This window comes from Pseudorasbora parva, chromosome 9, assembly GCF_024679245.1.
Source record: "Pseudorasbora parva isolate DD20220531a chromosome 9, ASM2467924v1, whole genome shotgun sequence".
Taxonomy (NCBI): domain Eukaryota; kingdom Metazoa; phylum Chordata; class Actinopteri; order Cypriniformes; family Gobionidae; genus Pseudorasbora; species Pseudorasbora parva.
The window spans coordinates 34,969,284-34,987,769 of NC_090180.1; the positions used below are offsets into that span (position 1 = coordinate 34,969,284).

Genomic DNA, 18,486 nt, shown 5'->3' on the forward strand with positions numbered 1-18,486 from the left:
GAGATTTTTTGGGGGCCGGGGGGGGGGGGGGGGGGGGGGGTAATGCTTTTGATCTTGATTCAGTATCAGTTTATATCTAGTATATATACTGTACATAATAATATGTTTGTTTTGGCACTAGTTTAAAGATTTCTTGGGTCAAATTATATGTGCCATTCCTTAATATTCACTTGTGACTGCTTATATAAGTATCATTATTCATTAAAAAGATTAGGATGCAAGTTATTTAAGTTTTGAAAATTCACATTTAAAGAAATCTAGTGTTTGATCATCATATCTAAATATTTATTAGAATGCAAAGACTGCAATATATTTTTGAGCAACTAGATTAGATACATGTATATTTATTAAAGAGCCATAAGGCACCTAATGGCATTACAAATAAACATTAATATTTTTTAGCCACAAAATGACTCTAATTTGCCTCTTTGAATTGGAATTCTCCATTTTAATATTAATTACTACACTAATTGTAATATAAATTTTAGAAGAAATACAAATATTAGAAGAAAAATATTTTAAGTGGTCATTTATTGAAAATAATTGTTGCAAAAATAGTATTTAGTACCAAAAGATCTCCTCAAAATATTCAATAAATATAATTTAATGAGTATGAGTGTGACCTATTAGTAAGGAATACCTGAGGGCTAAATACAAGAATAACATTAATGTTAACAATGTTGCATCTCTATCACTCTCCATAATAAAACGATCCTGTAAATATGGCTGACTTAATAATCAATAAACACTAAGCTGTACTGTTTACCAAAACTTGCAGCAAACATCTATATGGTGAAACTGTTGTGTATCCGCTTAAGCCATTTAAATTCATTGGCACAGCGCTAGAAGTATTGAGCGCTCATGGTTCACGTGACCAGCGCGCACCGCAGGGAGACGAGAGCATGCAACTCCGCTTTTCAACGCCTCTGGCTTTAACATTATGCCACATTAGCGCCAAAACGCTATGTATTGTTTGAATTTCATTAAAACACATTTAAAAAAATTAAAGCTTATAGCTTTGTTTAATATCAAAAGCAGGTTTGGCAATTTGGCGTGAGATTGAGTTGGGCGGAGTGAGAGCGTGAGACAGAGCCTGAAAGCGTGAGAATCACGCCAGATGCGTGAGAGTTGGCAACCCTGCAAGCATATTGCGTCATCTAGACAATGCGGTTTCTAAGAAACTTTCAATTTAATCAGAAATTATTTAATCAGCTAGACAATAAGTGGATAAATTACTTACTGCTTGCAGGAATATAGTTGTAATTGCCCCTTTCTTCAGTTTAAGACGCTGAGTGAAGCTTGCTTGAAATGGCCCAAAAAACAAACGATTTGTTGTGGTATCCGATTATAATAAACCTCAACCATATCTTTGAGTGTCTTGTTTACCATCAGTAGATTCGGCTTGTTTGGACATATTCAAATGTTGGGTGTGTGCATATAAAATATCCCCAATGCTTTATGTTGCACTTTTTTTCCGTGGAGTTTTTGATTTACGAGATTTACATATGAGGAGGAGGCAATGGTGCTTGAGACTCACAGTATGTGATGTCCATGTACTGAACTCTTATTATTTCACTATGGCAAGGTTCATTCAAATTTTCATTCTAGGGCACCTTTAAAAATGGCAGTACAATAGCGATATAACGGGTTATTGTTCTCATTTGTAAAATTATAATTTGTCATTTTACCTTCATTTTTTTAATCAGTTCATTCATTGTAACATTGTAACTCCTTCAGCTTCTTTGCTTGTGCTGAAATAATATAAAAATGTACTTTTCAGCCAGACACGAACATTGAACAAGAACAAATATTTACCAATTTACTTACAAATCATTCAAGATGTTTCAGATAGTTGTTTTTTAAACTAAAACGAAACATGTTACAAATTACAAATGCACTGGAAATCATTTTTATGGTTGTAACCTACGTAGACAAAACCAAAGTACCAAACTAAGGAGTTTTGTTGAAAATGTGTCATGCTGTATTTTAGTTTTGTTTCATGTTCATGTTTCATGTTCTCTTTTTGTTATGTTCAGTGTAATGTTTCCTGCTTTGTCATGTGATTCCATTGAGCCCTCATGTGACCATGGCATATGCTTTCTTAACCTGCGTCTCAATCAGCTCCCTAGTTCAGTATTCAGAGCACTGATCAGGACATAAGTCAATGGGCTGACTCCCTGATCAGTGAAACTCTGAATACTGAACTAGAGAGCTGATTGAGACCCTTGTCTCTTAAGTCATGTTATCATTGGTTCATTGTCTTGATTGTTCACAGGTGTGTCTTGTTGAGTTATTAGTCGTGTATTTAAGCCCTTGTGTTTGCCTTGTTCTTTTGTTGAGTATTGTTCCTTGTATAACTGTTGTCTAGGCTGGTTGCTTCAGGTCAAGTTGGTTCAGGTCAAGTCATTTCACATGTGTTTTCTGTTCTTAGTCCCTCGATTTCCTTCTCCTTGTCATCTTCCCCAGTTCTTCAAGGATGTTTATGGTTGGTGAAAGTGCATCATCTGCTGGTATAGCCAACACATTAAAACTATTATAAAAAGCAGCATTATTTATTTTCCTGTCAGATATTAAGTGGTATTTTAACCGAGTTGTCATTCTCCTAGTCTCAAAGACCACAACTTGTGTAATTGTTTAAACTGCCCGATAGACTTTGGACTAAAAAACAAACCAGTATTTATTTTAAGAAGTCACAATGAAATGGAAAGGGATTTGAGTGCTTGTAACAACCATTATAATGTGACACCCAAAGTTTACTATTTTAAATCCCTTTCCTTAAAAAATAAAGGGATCAAGAAGAACCATTTGTTGTTACCTGAAGAAAAAGTTTTGAGAATGGTCAGAAAAATTATTTAAAGAACCTATGTTATAGTCTATAGTCCTATCATATACTTTCACCATATATTTACAATAAAGCCTATTTTGATGTCCAAAGGTTTTAGAGAAAGCCCTTGTTAGTATACTGACAATGTAAAACAATATTGTTGGTTTAACTTTAAGTAACCTAGTTTGTTTAGTCTATGGATTAATTATTATTTTTTTAATTGTTAAAACAATGAAGGATATTTTGTTTAATTAACAGAAACTCAAAATATTATCTAAATATCCATTTTAATTTAATCACCAAAAGAACACATTTTGTAACAGCAAATCTTGAAAAAAATTGTTACAGTGTAGATGCCATAAAAAAAGGTGATAGTTAGTACCAAATTTGCTGAATATTTGATCAAATTCATCCACTCAAAAAAAGTGAATTGAACATCTTGTATGATACACTCTTGATGTTCAAAAATGCAGTTGTGATCACATGGGGAAAAGCAGATGTCCACTAAACGTGCTGTGATGGTGTTCATTGTCAAAAATCCAATATCCAGGATAAAGATTTACACATATTTTATCCCCCTTTTCCAGCAGCAGAGAAACTCCGTTTGAAGAGCCGATAAAACCACCGTCTTGACGTGCATATGTAGAAATTTCATGCTGGCCGTTCTTAAACAAGCCTGCGACAACCGCTTTATCTTGACTTCCATGGGCCTTAGAGAAAACCATGAAGACATACACTCCCTTCATGGGTGCTGTAAAGATTCCTGTATCCGAAAAAAAAAAGATAAATTACTCAGGATTGAAGAAAAAAAAATCTTTCACAGTATATGAATATATATATTATACTATACCTGTATTTGCATCATAGCCATCTCCAGTGTTGAGGAAGATGTGTTTGTACATCAGGGTTTGTAAACTGCTGTGTGGTCCATTAGAGGAGGACAAAGAAACGGAGAAAGCCACTTTTGAAACTAAAATGTAAAATATGTAAATGTAGATTACATTATTAGAAGATATTTAATTAGATTCATGATAACTGAGATTCTTTATAAAAGGCATTACCTTATAGGATTACAAAGCTTAAATGAAAATATGAATATATAAATCACAATTCAGCATTGAGAAATACATTTAGTCAACATTTAAATATCAGGTTTGTTGTGGCCATTTAGTTACAGCAGCACTGTAAGTATATGCAAATGCTAAAACATTTAGGAGTCTTGTATAATTGTTAATAAACAAAATTGTAATCTTTAAGTTGCATTACCTTCATTTTGTTTCATTATTTCATCCATTTTGATCTTTCTGTCATTCATTGTAACATGAAACTCTTCCAGCTTCTTTGCTTGTGCTAAAATAAAAAAAATATATAATGAACTATTCAGTGCATTCATGAACATTGAACAAGACCATTTTACCAATTTACTTTTAAATCATTCAAAACTTAAATAGAATAAAAATACTTATTGAACTAAAACTACCAACCTATTTACAATTCTTCACATTTGTCAGCAGTGTTACCTGTGTTTTCCGTTCTTAGTCGCTCCAATTCCTTCTCCATAGATTCCATCCTTGTTTCCATGATCTTTATCTTCCTCAGTTCTTCGAGGATGTTTATGTTTGGTGTTAATAAATCATCTGCTGGTATAGCCCACACATTGAGCGTTAAAACTGTTATAAAAAGCAACATTATTTATTGTTCTGTCTGTTATGTATCAACTGAATAACATTCTCTTATCTTAAAGATCACAACTTCTGCACTTGTTTAGACGGAACAAGAGACTTTGGACTGCATTTTGAAGCAATAATTGGTGTGTCATGTGACATAGCTGACAAAAAACTGATAATGCGTGATGATATTTCCCTGTACAATATGGCAACTTAAAAGCTTGTTTGGATGGTAGTAAGTACCACTGTATTGTGTTATGTGTTATGATTATGTTTAACCCTTTTATTAGAATAATCACAGCCAGGATTTGTTCCCTATGTTTTGCTTTCTGCATAAAAAACAAAACAAAAATTAGATTCTTTTAAATATTTTTATACACAGATTTTCAGTTGTCCACTTGATTGGACAGAATGTGTATATGTTTTTAACTGAAGAGAAACTGTATTAAACATAATCCAGTAATACCTACAGCTTCAATTATTGCAAGTTTTGCAATGAGTTTGTTGCCAGTCCACCAGCAGACAGAGAAACACTTTATATAAGTTGAATGTTACATGTCTTTGATATCAGAACATGAGAATGATTCCATGAGAATGATTCCAAAAAAGATCTCTACAAATGGTGAAGGTACAACTCTGTGGAAACCAAACTCAGAATATGAAGAAAACGCTCACACTCCCTACAGTCTGATTTGCCCTTATTATCTGATCATTTGGAATATGTTTAAAATGAACCAATTCTCAAAACCTCAGACTGAAATAAACATTAATCTATTGATGTTTTCAGACTGTGGAAAAACTAGTGATCGGGGCCCTCATTTATCAACAGTGCGTAGAAAAGGTTCTATATTTCAGAAAGTACCAGAAAATCCTTATTCATCAAACATGCTTACACAGTTCTTACGCACATGAGTAAGCAATCGTTGTTGTTGATAAATCCCACATGCGCGTAAGTACCATGCTTGTTCCTATGGCTCTTTCATGTTTATGGTCATTAGCATTTGGAAACGCCTCCAATGAACCATATATGGTGAGAACACACATCCCTTTAAAAATCACGTGATTGTTTAAAAATAACGTTTTATATATATATATATATATATATATATATATATATATATATATATATATATATATATATATATATATATATATATATAAAGTATTTAAAAAAAAACACTTCTGTAGTCATCACTATCATCTTGCAGTAGGACCAGCTGGATGCCAAAAACATTGCTAGTAGTACCTCAAAAGTAATTGGAATTAAAAAATAAATATTGACCATGCCAAAAAAAAAGTTTTGAGTGAGGAAAGTTTTGAGTGAGGAAAAGAAGGTTTCAATTCTGGCTTTACTGGCAGAGGTGGTCAAGCAGCAGACATTGGAGACAACAAAGCTACAGACTGGCAGAGGGCGAAAATGACACTCCACTGACTGGAATGACCACCAACTCATTCGAATGTCACTTAACAACTATAGGATGACATCAAGTGACCTACAAAAAGAATGGCAAAAGGCAGCTGGGGTAAAGTGCATGGTAAGGACGGTTCCTAACAGGCTTCTCTAGGGGCAGGGCTTTTTAAACACATTTTTAAAGTCATTTTAAACACAATGTGTAATATAAATGTAGTGTTTTATTATTAAAGGGAATACAGGGCATATGTAGATGACACTTTTATGTGTAGTATCACTATTCTCTGCTTAAGCATGATCAGAGGTCTGCTTATATTTACACACATTTCTACGTATATAAGTACAACTTGGTAAATCCCACACTTGAAAAATGTGAAACTGTTCTTACACACTCACTACGCACAGAACTGTGCCTACGCACCGTTAATAAATTAGGCCCCCAGGTGTTTTCAAGTTGGGCACATTACAAATAATGTGCATTAATTGTAATGTACATATTACTTTTTTGATTGAGTAAAGTAACACATAAGTAATGTGCATTATGTGATCATATCACTTTTTTAATGTAACAAAAAAGTAACACATTGAAGTTATGAGTAAAGTAATGCTTTACATGTAACATGCACTACGTAATCAGATTACATTTTTGTTGATGTAATGAGTAAAGTAATGCATTCCAATGTGCATTACACAAGAAGGTGAAGTTACGAGTAAAGTAATGCATTACAAGTTGAGTACATTACAGTAGTTGATGTGCAACTACCATCACAACCCATGCATACAAAATGCTTTTTGAATAGCTGTTCGTTGTAGTGACCTCTATGCATGAAAGTGTTAAGAGGGATTCTTTTTTCTTTTTAAGGGATTTTCTTTTTCTCGTTCTATTTCCTGGCATTTCAGAGAAAGAATTCATTCTTTATAGCAATATGACTTTATTCATAAATAATCTGATTCATATTTAATATTAATGAATGATAAACAAACAACATCAAAGTAGTGTAAATAGAGCTACATTTAAAGGGTTTTTGTTACTTTTGATTTTCTGAAGACAATTTTTGTCCTGCCAAGCGATAATTTTTTTCTTCTTCTTTTTTCTTCTTCACACCTTCAAGAAAATGTGATTTTGCTCCACAATTACATAGGCAATAACTTTACATAGTAAAAAGAAGGTGTCCACTAAAAGTGTTTCGTTTCCAAAAATCTGAGTAGATACGACGGTTCTCTAAGAGCTGAAGAAGTATCCGGTCCCCTTGTTCCAAAAGAAGAGTGACAGAGTTGCACGTAGTGTCTTCTGTGTCTTGCCCGGGAGGGTTATCGGATGCTGAGATCACAAAATTGCCATTCTTTAGCAGTCTCACACCGGTAGACATGGCATAAGGATTGAAGACCACAAAGTTGAAGAAATAAATTCCTTTTATTGGAGCAGTGAAGATTCCTGTTAATAATGGCAGAAACTTAGGTTCCTAAAAATAATAAATTACACGATACAATTGTTAAAGCATTGTGTTTAGAATTTCCTTGTTATGATACCTGTATTGATGTCATAAGCATTTCCAATGTTAGTAAATGCATTTTCATACACAAGAGTGGTTGCTTCTGCATAAGGGCCAATATATTTGACGTCCGTTTCAGCTGACAGTGAGGCTGAAAAGGCTACTTTCACCCTTTCTGCAAAAAAAAGGATGAGAAGAAAAATTATCAAGCAAGCTAAAAATAAATACCTTTAACTTATATGATGCAGCTTCTACAGAGCATCTGTACAAGCTCTAAAGATGACACAGCTGTTCCACAAAGAAAGGTATAAGTTATAGGAACAACTTTAGGGGGAGTAGCCTTAATCATGACAGATTTTACATTTTTGGTTGAACTGTTCCTTTAAGCTTTATGCTCAAAGAAACAAACTGGTTTCCCCGGAGTGGTCAGTCAGTCAGTTCCCTTTCGAACGGTCAGTCGTACTGCGTCTTAAGACACAAGATGGGAAATAATCTATTTCTCAAATTACTGAAGTATTTTTGTAAAATCACGCAGTGCTACTGCCCAGGCAAAACAGTGTAGAGATTCTCACAGGCTATTGGCTGGCCAGTGGGAACTGCATGAACTAATAGCAGTGCAGCGTAACTGAGCGAACCAATAGGCACCAACCCGCGAAACGGGGTTAAAAGCCCGCGAACGTGGCACAAATGCCCGCCAAAAGGCGCCCTTAAATTTGCTGTAATGCCCTAAAAACGTCAGATTAATCTCCTTCAGAGACGATCTCGATCCTTGCTGATATAAACTCGAAGCTACACCACCTCGCCGAGAAGAGACGAGCCGGCAGTGGAATCGCATACGAGCCAGCCTGGACATCCTGGAACGAGTCAGCGGCCTGTTTCAGCGCGCTCAATTGTCAGCAGGCCCGTGAGCTGTCGCGCCCTTCCCCTGCGCTCTCCGGCACACTACGGTGTATCCTTAAAAACTTTTTTACTGAATAGCGACTTACGTAATGTCGCAACACATATGTGTTACATGCAGCACTCACCTGCATGAAGAGGATGGCCACGATGTGTGTGTGCTCTGTCTGGGTAAAGCCCATGCAGACACCACTCTCTCTGGGTCCGGCTGCTCTCACTGCGAGAGTATGCCCATCTCCTCTCTCTGCTCACAGATAGCGCTCTTTTCAGGGCACGCCCCCGTCCCTCGCACTCTCCCGTTCCCTTTCCTGTCCGAACCCCGGTGAAAAAAACGCCGGAGCCAGAGGGTTGAGTACACTGAGGTGAACGAGCTCATGCCGGCCCAGTGCCCGCTTGCCTCGTTCTCGCCTCAGAGAGACGTTTCTCCCGTGACGTTCTCTCGATTGGACCTCAAAGCCGAGGGCCTGGTCTCATTCGGCGGCAAAGGCAAGACGACGAGCATCCACACGATGACTCTATGTCTCTCGCCGCTTCAGATGCTGAGGAATGGTCGGGCTCGGTCGACGACCCCATCCCCTCGACATCCCCGCAGTGCAGCGACTCAAAGGCCGGTGCGGACACCGAGCTGATCCGTGTCCTCACAAAGGCCGTCAACAAGCTCGGCCTGGACTGGGCCTCCCCTGAAGAGCCTGCACGCAGCTGCCTCGACGAGTGGTATCTGCCGGGGCGCCAGCAGGCCCCTCGGCAGAGAGCCGCGCCGTACTTTCCTGAAGTGCACGAGGAATTGGCGAAGTCATGGCGCGCCCCCTACTCCGCTCGTTTACGCCCATCCATCTCGCACACGCTCTCCACCATCGACGGCGCAGTCGTCTGCCCGCCCTCCGCGACAGGCTGGAAGCCCAAAATTGTCCATCCTTCCAAGCCCTGTCGAACAACGTCAGCCTTGGCGAATAGGGCATATGCTTCCGCCGGCCAGGCAGGCTCCGCCCTCCACTCGATGGCAGTCCTGCAGGTTTTTCAGGCCAAGCTCCTCCGAACTATGGACCATAACCAAGAGGTTTTTCGTGACCTCCGAAGCGCCACAGACCTGGCCCTTAGCTCCACAAAAGCCACCGTCCAGGCCATCGGCAGGTCCATGGCTAGCCTCGTTGTGCTGGAACATCACCTCTGGCTAAACCTCACCGAGATCAAGGAGGCCGATAAAACTGCCTTCCTTGACGCTCTGATAGCTCCGAACGGCCTGTTCGGCCCAGCCGTCGACCGATTCACCACGGCACAGAAAGCGTCCCAAGCAATGCGACACTTTCTCCCAAAACGAGCTAGCTCTGCTTCCCGCCAGAGAGCTCCGTACCTCCAGCAGCAGCAGCAAATGCCACAGCACAGGACGGTGCACGCGCCTGCTCCACCCCGCCCACCACAGGATCAGCGTCATCGTCAACGTCAGATGAATCGCTTCCCGCTTAAGCGTCAGGGTCCCCAGCCAAAAATAGCGCTGGAACCTGAACACAGGAAGCAATCCTGACATACTAGTCAGGAAGAGAGGAGGGTTGAGCCCCGCCCAGGCTGGTCCGCCCCCCAAAACTCTGAATTCTCTCCCCATGGCCCGTTTTTGTTCCGGCCAAGGAGAAAAATGTTTTTTCGAATGTTGTGAGTGTATGCCGCGAGGATTCTGCCGCTGTAACAGCGAGTTCAATAAAAAACATGAATATTTAAAAAATTGAGTTTTCTGTCTCTCCCGCACCACACGGAAGTCGGCGTGCTGTGCTTCCGACACTATAAAACCCCTGTACAACCGGGCAGAGGCTTGGAAAGCCATCCCTGGTGTGTCACAGTGAGTTATAAAAACAATTCAACGAGGTTACTCGCTCCAATTCGCGCGCAAACCACCCTGTTTCGCGGGCATAATGCACACTTCGGTGGAGAGCAACGTGACTCATGCCCTTAAAACCGAAGTGGAGAGCCTTTTGATGAAAAATACTATAGAGGTAGTGCCTCCAACACAGAGCGAATCAGGGTTTTACAGCCGCTATTTCCTCATCCCCAAAAAAGATGGCGGCCTCAGACCAATCTTAGACCTCAGACATCTGAACAAGGCTCTTATCAAACGGCCTTTCAGAATGCTGACGTTAAAACAGATCCTCGCGGTGTATGTGCCGGGCAAACTGAACCAGGGAGCAGACATGCTCTCCAGGGGCCTCGTGTCCCCAGGGGAATGGACTCTCCATACCCAAACGGTTCAGATGATATGGAAGGTTTTCGGGAGGGCAGAGGTAGACCTCTTCGCCTCCGAAGACAACTGTCACTGCCCAATTTATTTTTCAAAGAGCAGGGATGCGTTGGCCCACGACTGGCCCAGTGGTCTGCTTTATGCTTTTCCTCTAGTCCCGCTCCTCCCTCAGGTCTTAAAAAGAATCAGGGAATGCGGGCACACAGTCCTGCTAGTGGCTCCACTTTGGTGAACCCACCACTGGTTTCCCAAGTTAATTCAGCTACTTTCAGCAGCCCCATGACCAATTCCCCTGAGAAAAAATCTCCTTTCTCAGGCGAACGGGACAGTCTGGCACCCCCGTCCCAAACTATGGGAACTACATGTCTGGCCTCTCACAGGGACCTAGAATACTTCCCAACGAATGTCCTGAGCACTATCAGTGAAGCTAGAGCTCTGTCCACTAGGCGTCTCTATGCCCTTAAATGGGCGGTGTTCTCTGACTGGTGTTCAGCCAGGAACCATAACCCAGTATCATGCAAGATATCACAGATACTCGTTTTTCTGCAAGAGATGTTGGATGCAGGACGCACTCCATCCACGCTCATGTACCGATAGCTGACCAATTAGTCGGCAGACATGACATGGTCATAAAATTCCTAAAAGGAGCCAGGAGACTTAACCCTCCTCGCCCTCCTACTGTGCCAGCCTGGGACCTTTCACTGGTCCTACAAGCACTAAAAAGACCTCCCTTCGAACCGCTGCAAGCGGCTGATCTAAAACCGCTTTCGCTGAAAACTGCCCTGCTGTTAGCACTGGCATCAGTTAAGCGTGTGGGTGACATTCAAGCGTTCTCTGTGAACGCGTCATGTATAGAATTTGGCCCAGGTGATTCTAAAGTCATCCTCAAACCAAGACATGGTTATGTGCCCAAAGTGCTTTCAACACAGTTTATATGCCTCTTAGGGCATATACCGAGCGGTCCTCCCACTTTAGACAGTCGGAGCAGCTCTTTGTAAGTTTTGGTGGCCGCACTAAAGGACTTCTGGTCACCAAACAAAGTCTGGCCAGATGGCTAGTGGATGCAATAGCGTTAGCTTACACCAACATGGGCCTTCAATGCCCCATAGGTGTCAAAGCTCACTCCACCAGAGGCATGGCCTCTTCCTGGGCGTGGTCTGGTGGAGTTTCAATTGGTGACATCTGTAGATCGGCAGGCTGGTCCTCACCATCTACTTTTACCAGATTCTACAGCCTGGAAGTCCCTGCACTGCAGGCACAAGTCCTTGCCGTATAAAAATAATAAGACGGCCTTTCCAAGCCCGTCTTACTATAATATGACATTGGGGCCTTCATATACTTTAAAAAGGTTTTTTTCTTGTAGTTACTGGCCTTCTTGAGCCCAGTACACAAAAAACAAATAAATATATATTTGTACGTATAAAATATATTGTGACGTGTCAATAACTCTAGTCTTGGGCCCTTAATCGTGTCCAACTGGAGGGAGTACATGTTGTTTACGCCTATAATAGCACGGCGGGATTGAACAGGTTCCCATCTTGCGTCTTTAGACGCAGTACGACTGACCGTTCGAAAGGGAACGTACTCGGTTACTCACGTAACCTCGGTTCCCTGAGATAAGGAAGGAGTACTGCGTAGACAGCCGTGCTATGGCGTTAAAAACAACGGGTGATCGTCGCTTCAGTCGATATAAACTGACGTTTTTAGGGCATTACAGCGTATTTAAGGGCGCCTTTTGGCGGGCATTTGTGCCACGTTCGCGGGCTTTTAACCCCGTTTCGCGGGTTTGTGCCTATTGGTTCGCTCAGTTACGCTGCTCTGCCATTAGTTCATGCAGTTCCCACTGGCCAGCCAATAGCGTGCGAGAATCTCTACACTGTTTTGACTGGGCAGTAGCACTGCGTAATTTTAAAAAAATACTTCAGTAATTTCGAGAAATAGATTATTTCCCATCTTGCGTCTTAAGACGCAGTACTCCTTCCCTTATCTCAGGGAACCAAGGTTAAGTAAGTAACCGAGTACGTTTCTTAAATGATAATAACAATACAATTTTACTGTAGGTATCTACCTTCATTCATGCAATATATTACCTGTGTTTTCGGTTCGTAGTCGATCCATTTCCTTCTCCATAGATTTTATCCTTGCTTCCATCTTCCCCAGTTCTTCGAGGATGTTTATGTTTGGTGATAATAAATCATCTGCTGGTATAGCCCACACACTGAGCATGAAAACTGTTATAAACATTAACATTATTTAGGTGTCTGTTGCTAGTGATGCACCAACTAAATGGCATTCTCTTATAAAGACCACAACTTGTGTGATTGTTTGAACAGACCAAAAGACTTTGGACTTCAAAAACTACATTTTGAAGCAATGATTGGTGTGTCATGGAATTTACAGAGTGACATATAGTTAACAAAACACTGATAATGCTGGATTATATAATTTCATGTTGACTTTTTTGGTGTTTTGTGATGTCTCATATATGTTTATGTTCATAATTAAGACAATGTAAAATGACAATTTACTCAGCTAAATAATGAAGAGTAAAAACAACACACACAGTCTGGTTTACAATCTTTGTGGGGACTAGGCATAATAATAATGTTTTTCAAACTGTACAAACTGTATATTCTATCGACTATTCTATCAATTTACACTAACCCTACTCCTATAAACCTACCCATCAACATACAACAAAAAAAGATGATGTTGGTCTATGTGGTTTACATGAACTCTCCATGCCATGGCGTTCTTCATGCCATGCCATGGCGTTTACACGGACTCTCCATGCCATTTTACACTGTACAAACATCACAGAAAACATTCTGCATTTTTACATTTTCAAAAAAACATTGTTTAGTGTGTTTTTAAAGCTATTTGAAATATGAGGACACTGGAAATGTCCTCAGAAACCACTTTTATGTTGTAATACCAGTGTAATACCCATGTAGACAAATTTGTATCCTAATAAATCACATAAACAGGCACACACACACACACACACACACACACACACACACAGAGAGAGAGAGAGAGAGAGAAGTGACCAGCAGTGCAGGAAGCCTGAATAGCACCACCTGACTGCCGTCCATGTATTTACGGAACGGGGACAACAAACACAGCAAGAAAGGGCGGAGTTAATGACATTCCTATACGTCACACTGCGAGGCAAACTACTGGGCGTCAAAACAAAATAATATGGAAACATTTTAAGGTACACACAGTTGTGTTTCATTTTATAGATAGATCACATAATTATTTTCCTTCTCAATACTCAATTTTTTTTCCTCAGGGAAGTGTGTGGTTTGCGCCTGTGCGGTAAGTTGAGCATTTTGTTGTCCCAATTTTTGCAATGTTTATTTTTTTTTTAAATTTGCAAAGTTTTATGTTAACGTTATAACGCTATTGGAAAAGCACTGCCATTTTCAGGAAACGACCGAGCGAGGCATGGATGCGTTTTTTTTGTTATAAATCGCGTGATTTGACTTGACTGAACTTGACTGTTGACTTGCTCGAGGCGAGACTAACAACAGTTAACTTTGATTTAATTTCTTAAATGCTTTTGTACTGCGCTGTTACTCTATTTGTCTTTAATCTTCATGTTTTACCTAGGTGTTTATAGAAGTTGCTGTTCTGGGGTCTGTTTTGCCCCGCAGCATTCGGTGTTGATTCATGAAGGTCATATTCAACAAAAACCCCTTTCTTTCTCTGTCTCAGGATGAGCTCTTAGTTCAAAGTGAACCTTCAGCATGTGATGCTGTTTGGTCTGACCGCATCAGTGTTTAATAATCCAGTTTGTACTTTTCTGAACAATCCTTTTATCTGTTTCTTGGTTCTCCACTAGGACATTTTTATAATGGACAGAGAACATTGTAAAATCGATGACAACTGTGGCGAGCAGTCCACTGCTGAAGTAAGTCTGCTTTGATACTCCTATATTTTACTCTAACTTTCACTTTACTTTCTGTCAACTTTCTAGGTAGCTGTTGTATGTTCCATGTATTGTACAGACTTTATCCTTTTTGTAATGTCACTAGTTCTGATAGGTGATAAACATGTTGTAATAGGAAGGCATCTGTTTACCCAGCAGGGCATGGAAAAAACACAAGAGTTCTTGGAGCCCACTAATAAACCTGACGTTAAACAGTCAAAATCCATGCAGGTGGGCATACTTTTCATTTTTAAGACCCAGTTTAGTCAATTAGATAAATTACAGCTCAGATTTATTACACACGCAATTAGATAGATCGGGAGGACTCCCTGAATCTTAAAAGACAAGGGCATTGTAACCAAATTATTGTCAAGGATGCACTTTTCTCTTTTATATTAGGATATGGGTTCTGGTTTAGATGCAGAGTCATCTGTTGATGTTGAGAGCCAACCAACTCATAGGCAGGTAAATACGCATTTTCATCTAGGACACTGGTTTATAAAATGTGAAAAGTTTAAGTGCTGTTGCTTTGACTACCAAAATGTGATGAAACATTTTATTTTATTTTAATTGTATTATTTTTTTATAATATTCTATAATTAAAAATATGATATTAGTATTATATTACGTTTTTTTTCTATTATTCCATGGATTTTTTTCAAGATGCCATTCTGGATTGATATTTCTGTATTGTTTTATTAAACACACACACACACACACACACACACACACACACACACACACACACACACACACACACACACACACACACACACACACACACACACACACACACACACACACACACACACACACACAAACACACACACACAAACACACACACACATACACGCACACACAGTATAAACATCTCACCTAAACTATGAGGTTCATTGAAAACATGTTGTAACAGACTAGTTAAGTTGCTTCTTGTGCAAGTTCTTGGCTTGGATTGGAATCTGTTAGCTGAACATACCATTTGGTTCTTATTGGCCTAGTCTAAATCGCTATAACCAAACATAAAAGACAAGCACCTACATGCACATTAGAATGCCAAGTGGAATATGACTCGTTGTGCAAGCTCATCTAGGTGGAATTTCTTAGCTCAATAACAAAGTAAGTGGTTGCTATCATTTAAACATTTATCTAAAGCATGCAGCAATTGCTGCAATTTTGGTTTATAATTTTATATTTTCTTATAATTTTAATTCCATATTCTCTTTTTCTTCAACACAGATTATAGGCCAAACACACTTTTTAAAGTCATTTTTGAATCATAGGCTTAAGGTTATATGCATTCTACTCAATATTGCAGGGCAATAGCAATGAGGTCCTCAAAAAGATTCCTGACACAGTGGCTGAGACACCTGGAGAAGAGGAAAATACAAAAGTAAATGCACCCATCTTATCATTTGAAGTGAATACTGATGGCCTTATAAGTGCATTTTTCCAGAGAAACAAAACAGGTGATCTGGACTTCATACTAGTTGATCAGCTTTATATCATATGACATTTTCACAGCAACAAGGACAAAAGAAAAAACCCAAAAATCCATTTATGCCCCCGGCTGCAGCAAAGGTAAACAAAATTTTTTCATTTTAACTTTTTTACATGCGCAAGGTTGTTATTAAGTGAAATTATGTGCTGTTATTACAGAAAAAAACAACGCAGAAGAAGAATGAAAACCAATATGAAGGCAGTGGCAGTGACCTTGCAGAGGTGCTGAAATGTCCCAGCAGTTATTTTAATCAAAATAAAACGTGACACTGAAAACAAGACTCAACCAGGCAAAGAATGAGAACCGAGAGACTGTTGTGGTATTCTAAAAATAAAAAAACCCACCTTCTTAAACCGTTTTATGCTACAGTTCAGGTGACAACCAAATAGTTTTGTATTTTGATTTTTACAAACTTAACTGTAAAATTATCTCGCACATTTTATTTGGCCCCTATATTTTATTACACCAGGCACACGAAATCGTGTTTTTTTTTCTACTTGTGACAAAAAAACAACACAAAAAAACACATGAGCAAACTACCTTCTTATTTGACTTGCAACTTCTGCATTTTCTGTTGGTTTCTGCATTGGAGTTTTCCCATCAAGTTCTCTTTTACACATTATTGTCCAATCTCCGATTGCAGTATAACCTAAGATTATTTTGTTTTCTTTTCAGACTAAAGGCCACAAGAAGTCCCTCATGGAATGGCTAGATGACTTCCGTTTAAGTGAAAATGAGAGGGAGGATGAGGAGGTTTGGTTCAATAAATATAGGTCCTTGCCTTTGTTTTCTAAAATAGACCATTATTTAGTTATCCTAAATGTATCTATCACAGGATCTTGATGGCCTCATGGATTGGTGGAACACTGTGGAACGTGAGTTTTTCCCATAATGTTGGCATGAATGTTTGCCCACTTTTCCCCCATTCTTTAACTTTTTAATTTAAACACACTGACATCAACTTAACCAAGTTTGGACAGATGGCCCATCTTGATCTTGACTTATTATTCATAGCTCTTGTCCTTCTGTTTTGTTTTTCCCATTCAGAATGGGAGGACATGCCCAAAAGTGACGACATGACAGAGAAAGAGGAAGCCAAGTAAGTCCCTATTCATTCTGTGTGTGTGACATGAAAATAATTCAATAAGAGAATTCGGCTGACCAATGGTCTTTTTCTCAGGGCTTTTGCTGTAACTGCTGAGAAGGTGCAAAAAGGCATACGCGTGTTTAATAAACTTTTCTCAGAGAGAGCTGAAGGACTTTGGCAGCATGTGATTGACCTGCATGCCATTGCTGACGGCCTGGACCGATTCAACAAGAAGACTAAAATCGCCCAGATCACCGGTGGCTCCACCAGTGCTGTGGGAGGTGTTGCTACCATAACTGGCCTCATCTTGGCACCATTCACAATGGGAACCTCTCTGATTGTTACTGCAGTTGGCCTGGGTGTTGCCATGGCAGGTGGGCTTACCTCTGCGTCCGCTGGGATATCCAGTACTGTCAACAACTCAATGGATCGCAAGAAGGTGGAGCGCATTGTGGAAGACTACCAGACGAAGATGGCTGACCTTAACAAATGCATGAAGTTCATCAAGCAAGGCATTACAAACCTACGCAAGTTCAACCTGAATAAGATGAAGAAGCATGCCTATAATCGAGACTTCCCTTGTTTCGACAATATATATGAGGACGGCGCCATGGCGGGCAAAGCTATTCTAACTAACGCCAATGAGATTATGCGTGTAATGCAGATAGCCAATGTGGCGGGAACCACTGCAGCACGCGCTGTGCAGATCGCTAGTATATCCACAGGTGTTTTGACTGGGCTTTTTGTCGGGATGGACATCTACTTTGTGGCCAAGGACTCTCATGAGCTTAAAAATGGTGCAAAGTCAGAATTTGCTGCAAAAATCAGAGAGGTAGCAGACCAGCTACAGGAGGGCTTGGTGGAACTTAACTGCATCCGAAATGAGTTGCAGTTGACCACCACTCTGAAAGAAGAAAAACCTCTGTAAACACTCCTCTGGGATTATTATCACCTTTACACTAGATGTTTTAAAATTATATATTTATATAACTATACTGGGTTTCCTTGTTAGACGGCAAAGGACATTGGGCATAACTTGTTTTTAAGGCTTTATATCCACTGCTTGTTAGGGTATAATTTATGCTTTTATAAGTCTAAAAGAATATGAATTAATGGTCCATATGGTCCAGAACACATGGTTATCCCTAACATATATTCTTTCCTGGTAAAGAACAGTTATTTAATCATTTTTTTGCAACTTGTTACAAAACACACACACACAAAAACACAAGAACAACTACCTTCCTATTTGACTCGCAATTTTTGTCAGTCACCACAACTGTGTCGTAAAATTGATACAATGAATTTCACACAGTGAATTTTGCAATGGTTATGATTATTTTATTTTGTATTTAAATGTATTTAAATTTGAATGTGACATTCATATAACATTTTTTTTACTTTTGTTGTAATAAACCTGGTCTGAAGAAACACGTGTATTCTGTTTG

General features: G+C 39.5%; 3 protein-coding genes across 6 annotated transcripts; 1 reads left to right on the plus strand and 2 right to left on the minus strand.

Annotated features, from left to right (window-relative positions):
- Positions 1–3,092: 3,092 nt before the first annotated feature.
- cbln10 (cerebellin 10) lies at positions 3,093–4,612 on the minus strand. The gene is made up of 4 exons (XM_067453254.1): positions 4,345–4,612; positions 4,091–4,174; positions 3,675–3,794; positions 3,093–3,587 (listed from the first exon to the last, which is right to left on the minus strand). The coding sequence occupies exons 1-4, from the start codon at positions 4,511–4,513 to the stop codon at positions 3,304–3,306; spliced, it is 657 nt and encodes a 218-aa protein (XP_067309355.1). The 5' UTR covers positions 4,514–4,612; the 3' UTR covers positions 3,093–3,303.
- A 1,820-nt stretch (positions 4,613–6,432) lies between these two features.
- Positions 6,433–12,825, minus strand: LOC137089686 (cerebellin-2-like). Its single transcript, XM_067453255.1, has 3 exons — positions 12,610–12,825; positions 7,433–7,570; positions 6,433–7,337 (listed from the first exon to the last, which is right to left on the minus strand). The coding sequence occupies exons 1-3, from the start codon at positions 12,767–12,769 to the stop codon at positions 7,054–7,056; spliced, it is 582 nt and encodes a 193-aa protein (XP_067309356.1). The 5' UTR covers positions 12,770–12,825; the 3' UTR covers positions 6,433–7,053.
- Positions 12,826–13,685: 860 nt separating this feature from the next.
- Positions 13,686–18,458, plus strand: apol1 (apolipoprotein L, 1). 4 transcript variants are annotated; one of them, XM_067452395.1, is made up of 12 exons: positions 13,686–13,736; positions 13,815–13,840; positions 14,367–14,435; positions 14,610–14,684; positions 14,853–14,918; positions 15,769–15,843; positions 15,975–16,031; positions 16,110–16,172; positions 16,627–16,704; positions 16,787–16,826; positions 16,999–17,050; positions 17,132–18,458. In XM_067452395.1, the coding sequence occupies exons 3-12, from the start codon at positions 14,379–14,381 to the stop codon at positions 17,964–17,966; spliced, it is 1,398 nt and encodes a 465-aa protein (XP_067308496.1). In that variant the 5' UTR covers positions 13,686–13,736; positions 13,815–13,840; positions 14,367–14,378; the 3' UTR covers positions 17,967–18,458. The 4 variants fall into 4 exon arrangements, with proteins under 4 accessions (XP_067308496.1, XP_067308495.1, XP_067308497.1 ...); XM_067452397.1 differs by having other exon boundaries at positions 13,722–13,736; positions 14,613–14,684; XM_067452394.1 differs by having other exon boundaries at positions 13,718–13,840.
- The last annotated feature ends 28 nt before the right edge of the window (positions 18,459–18,486 follow it).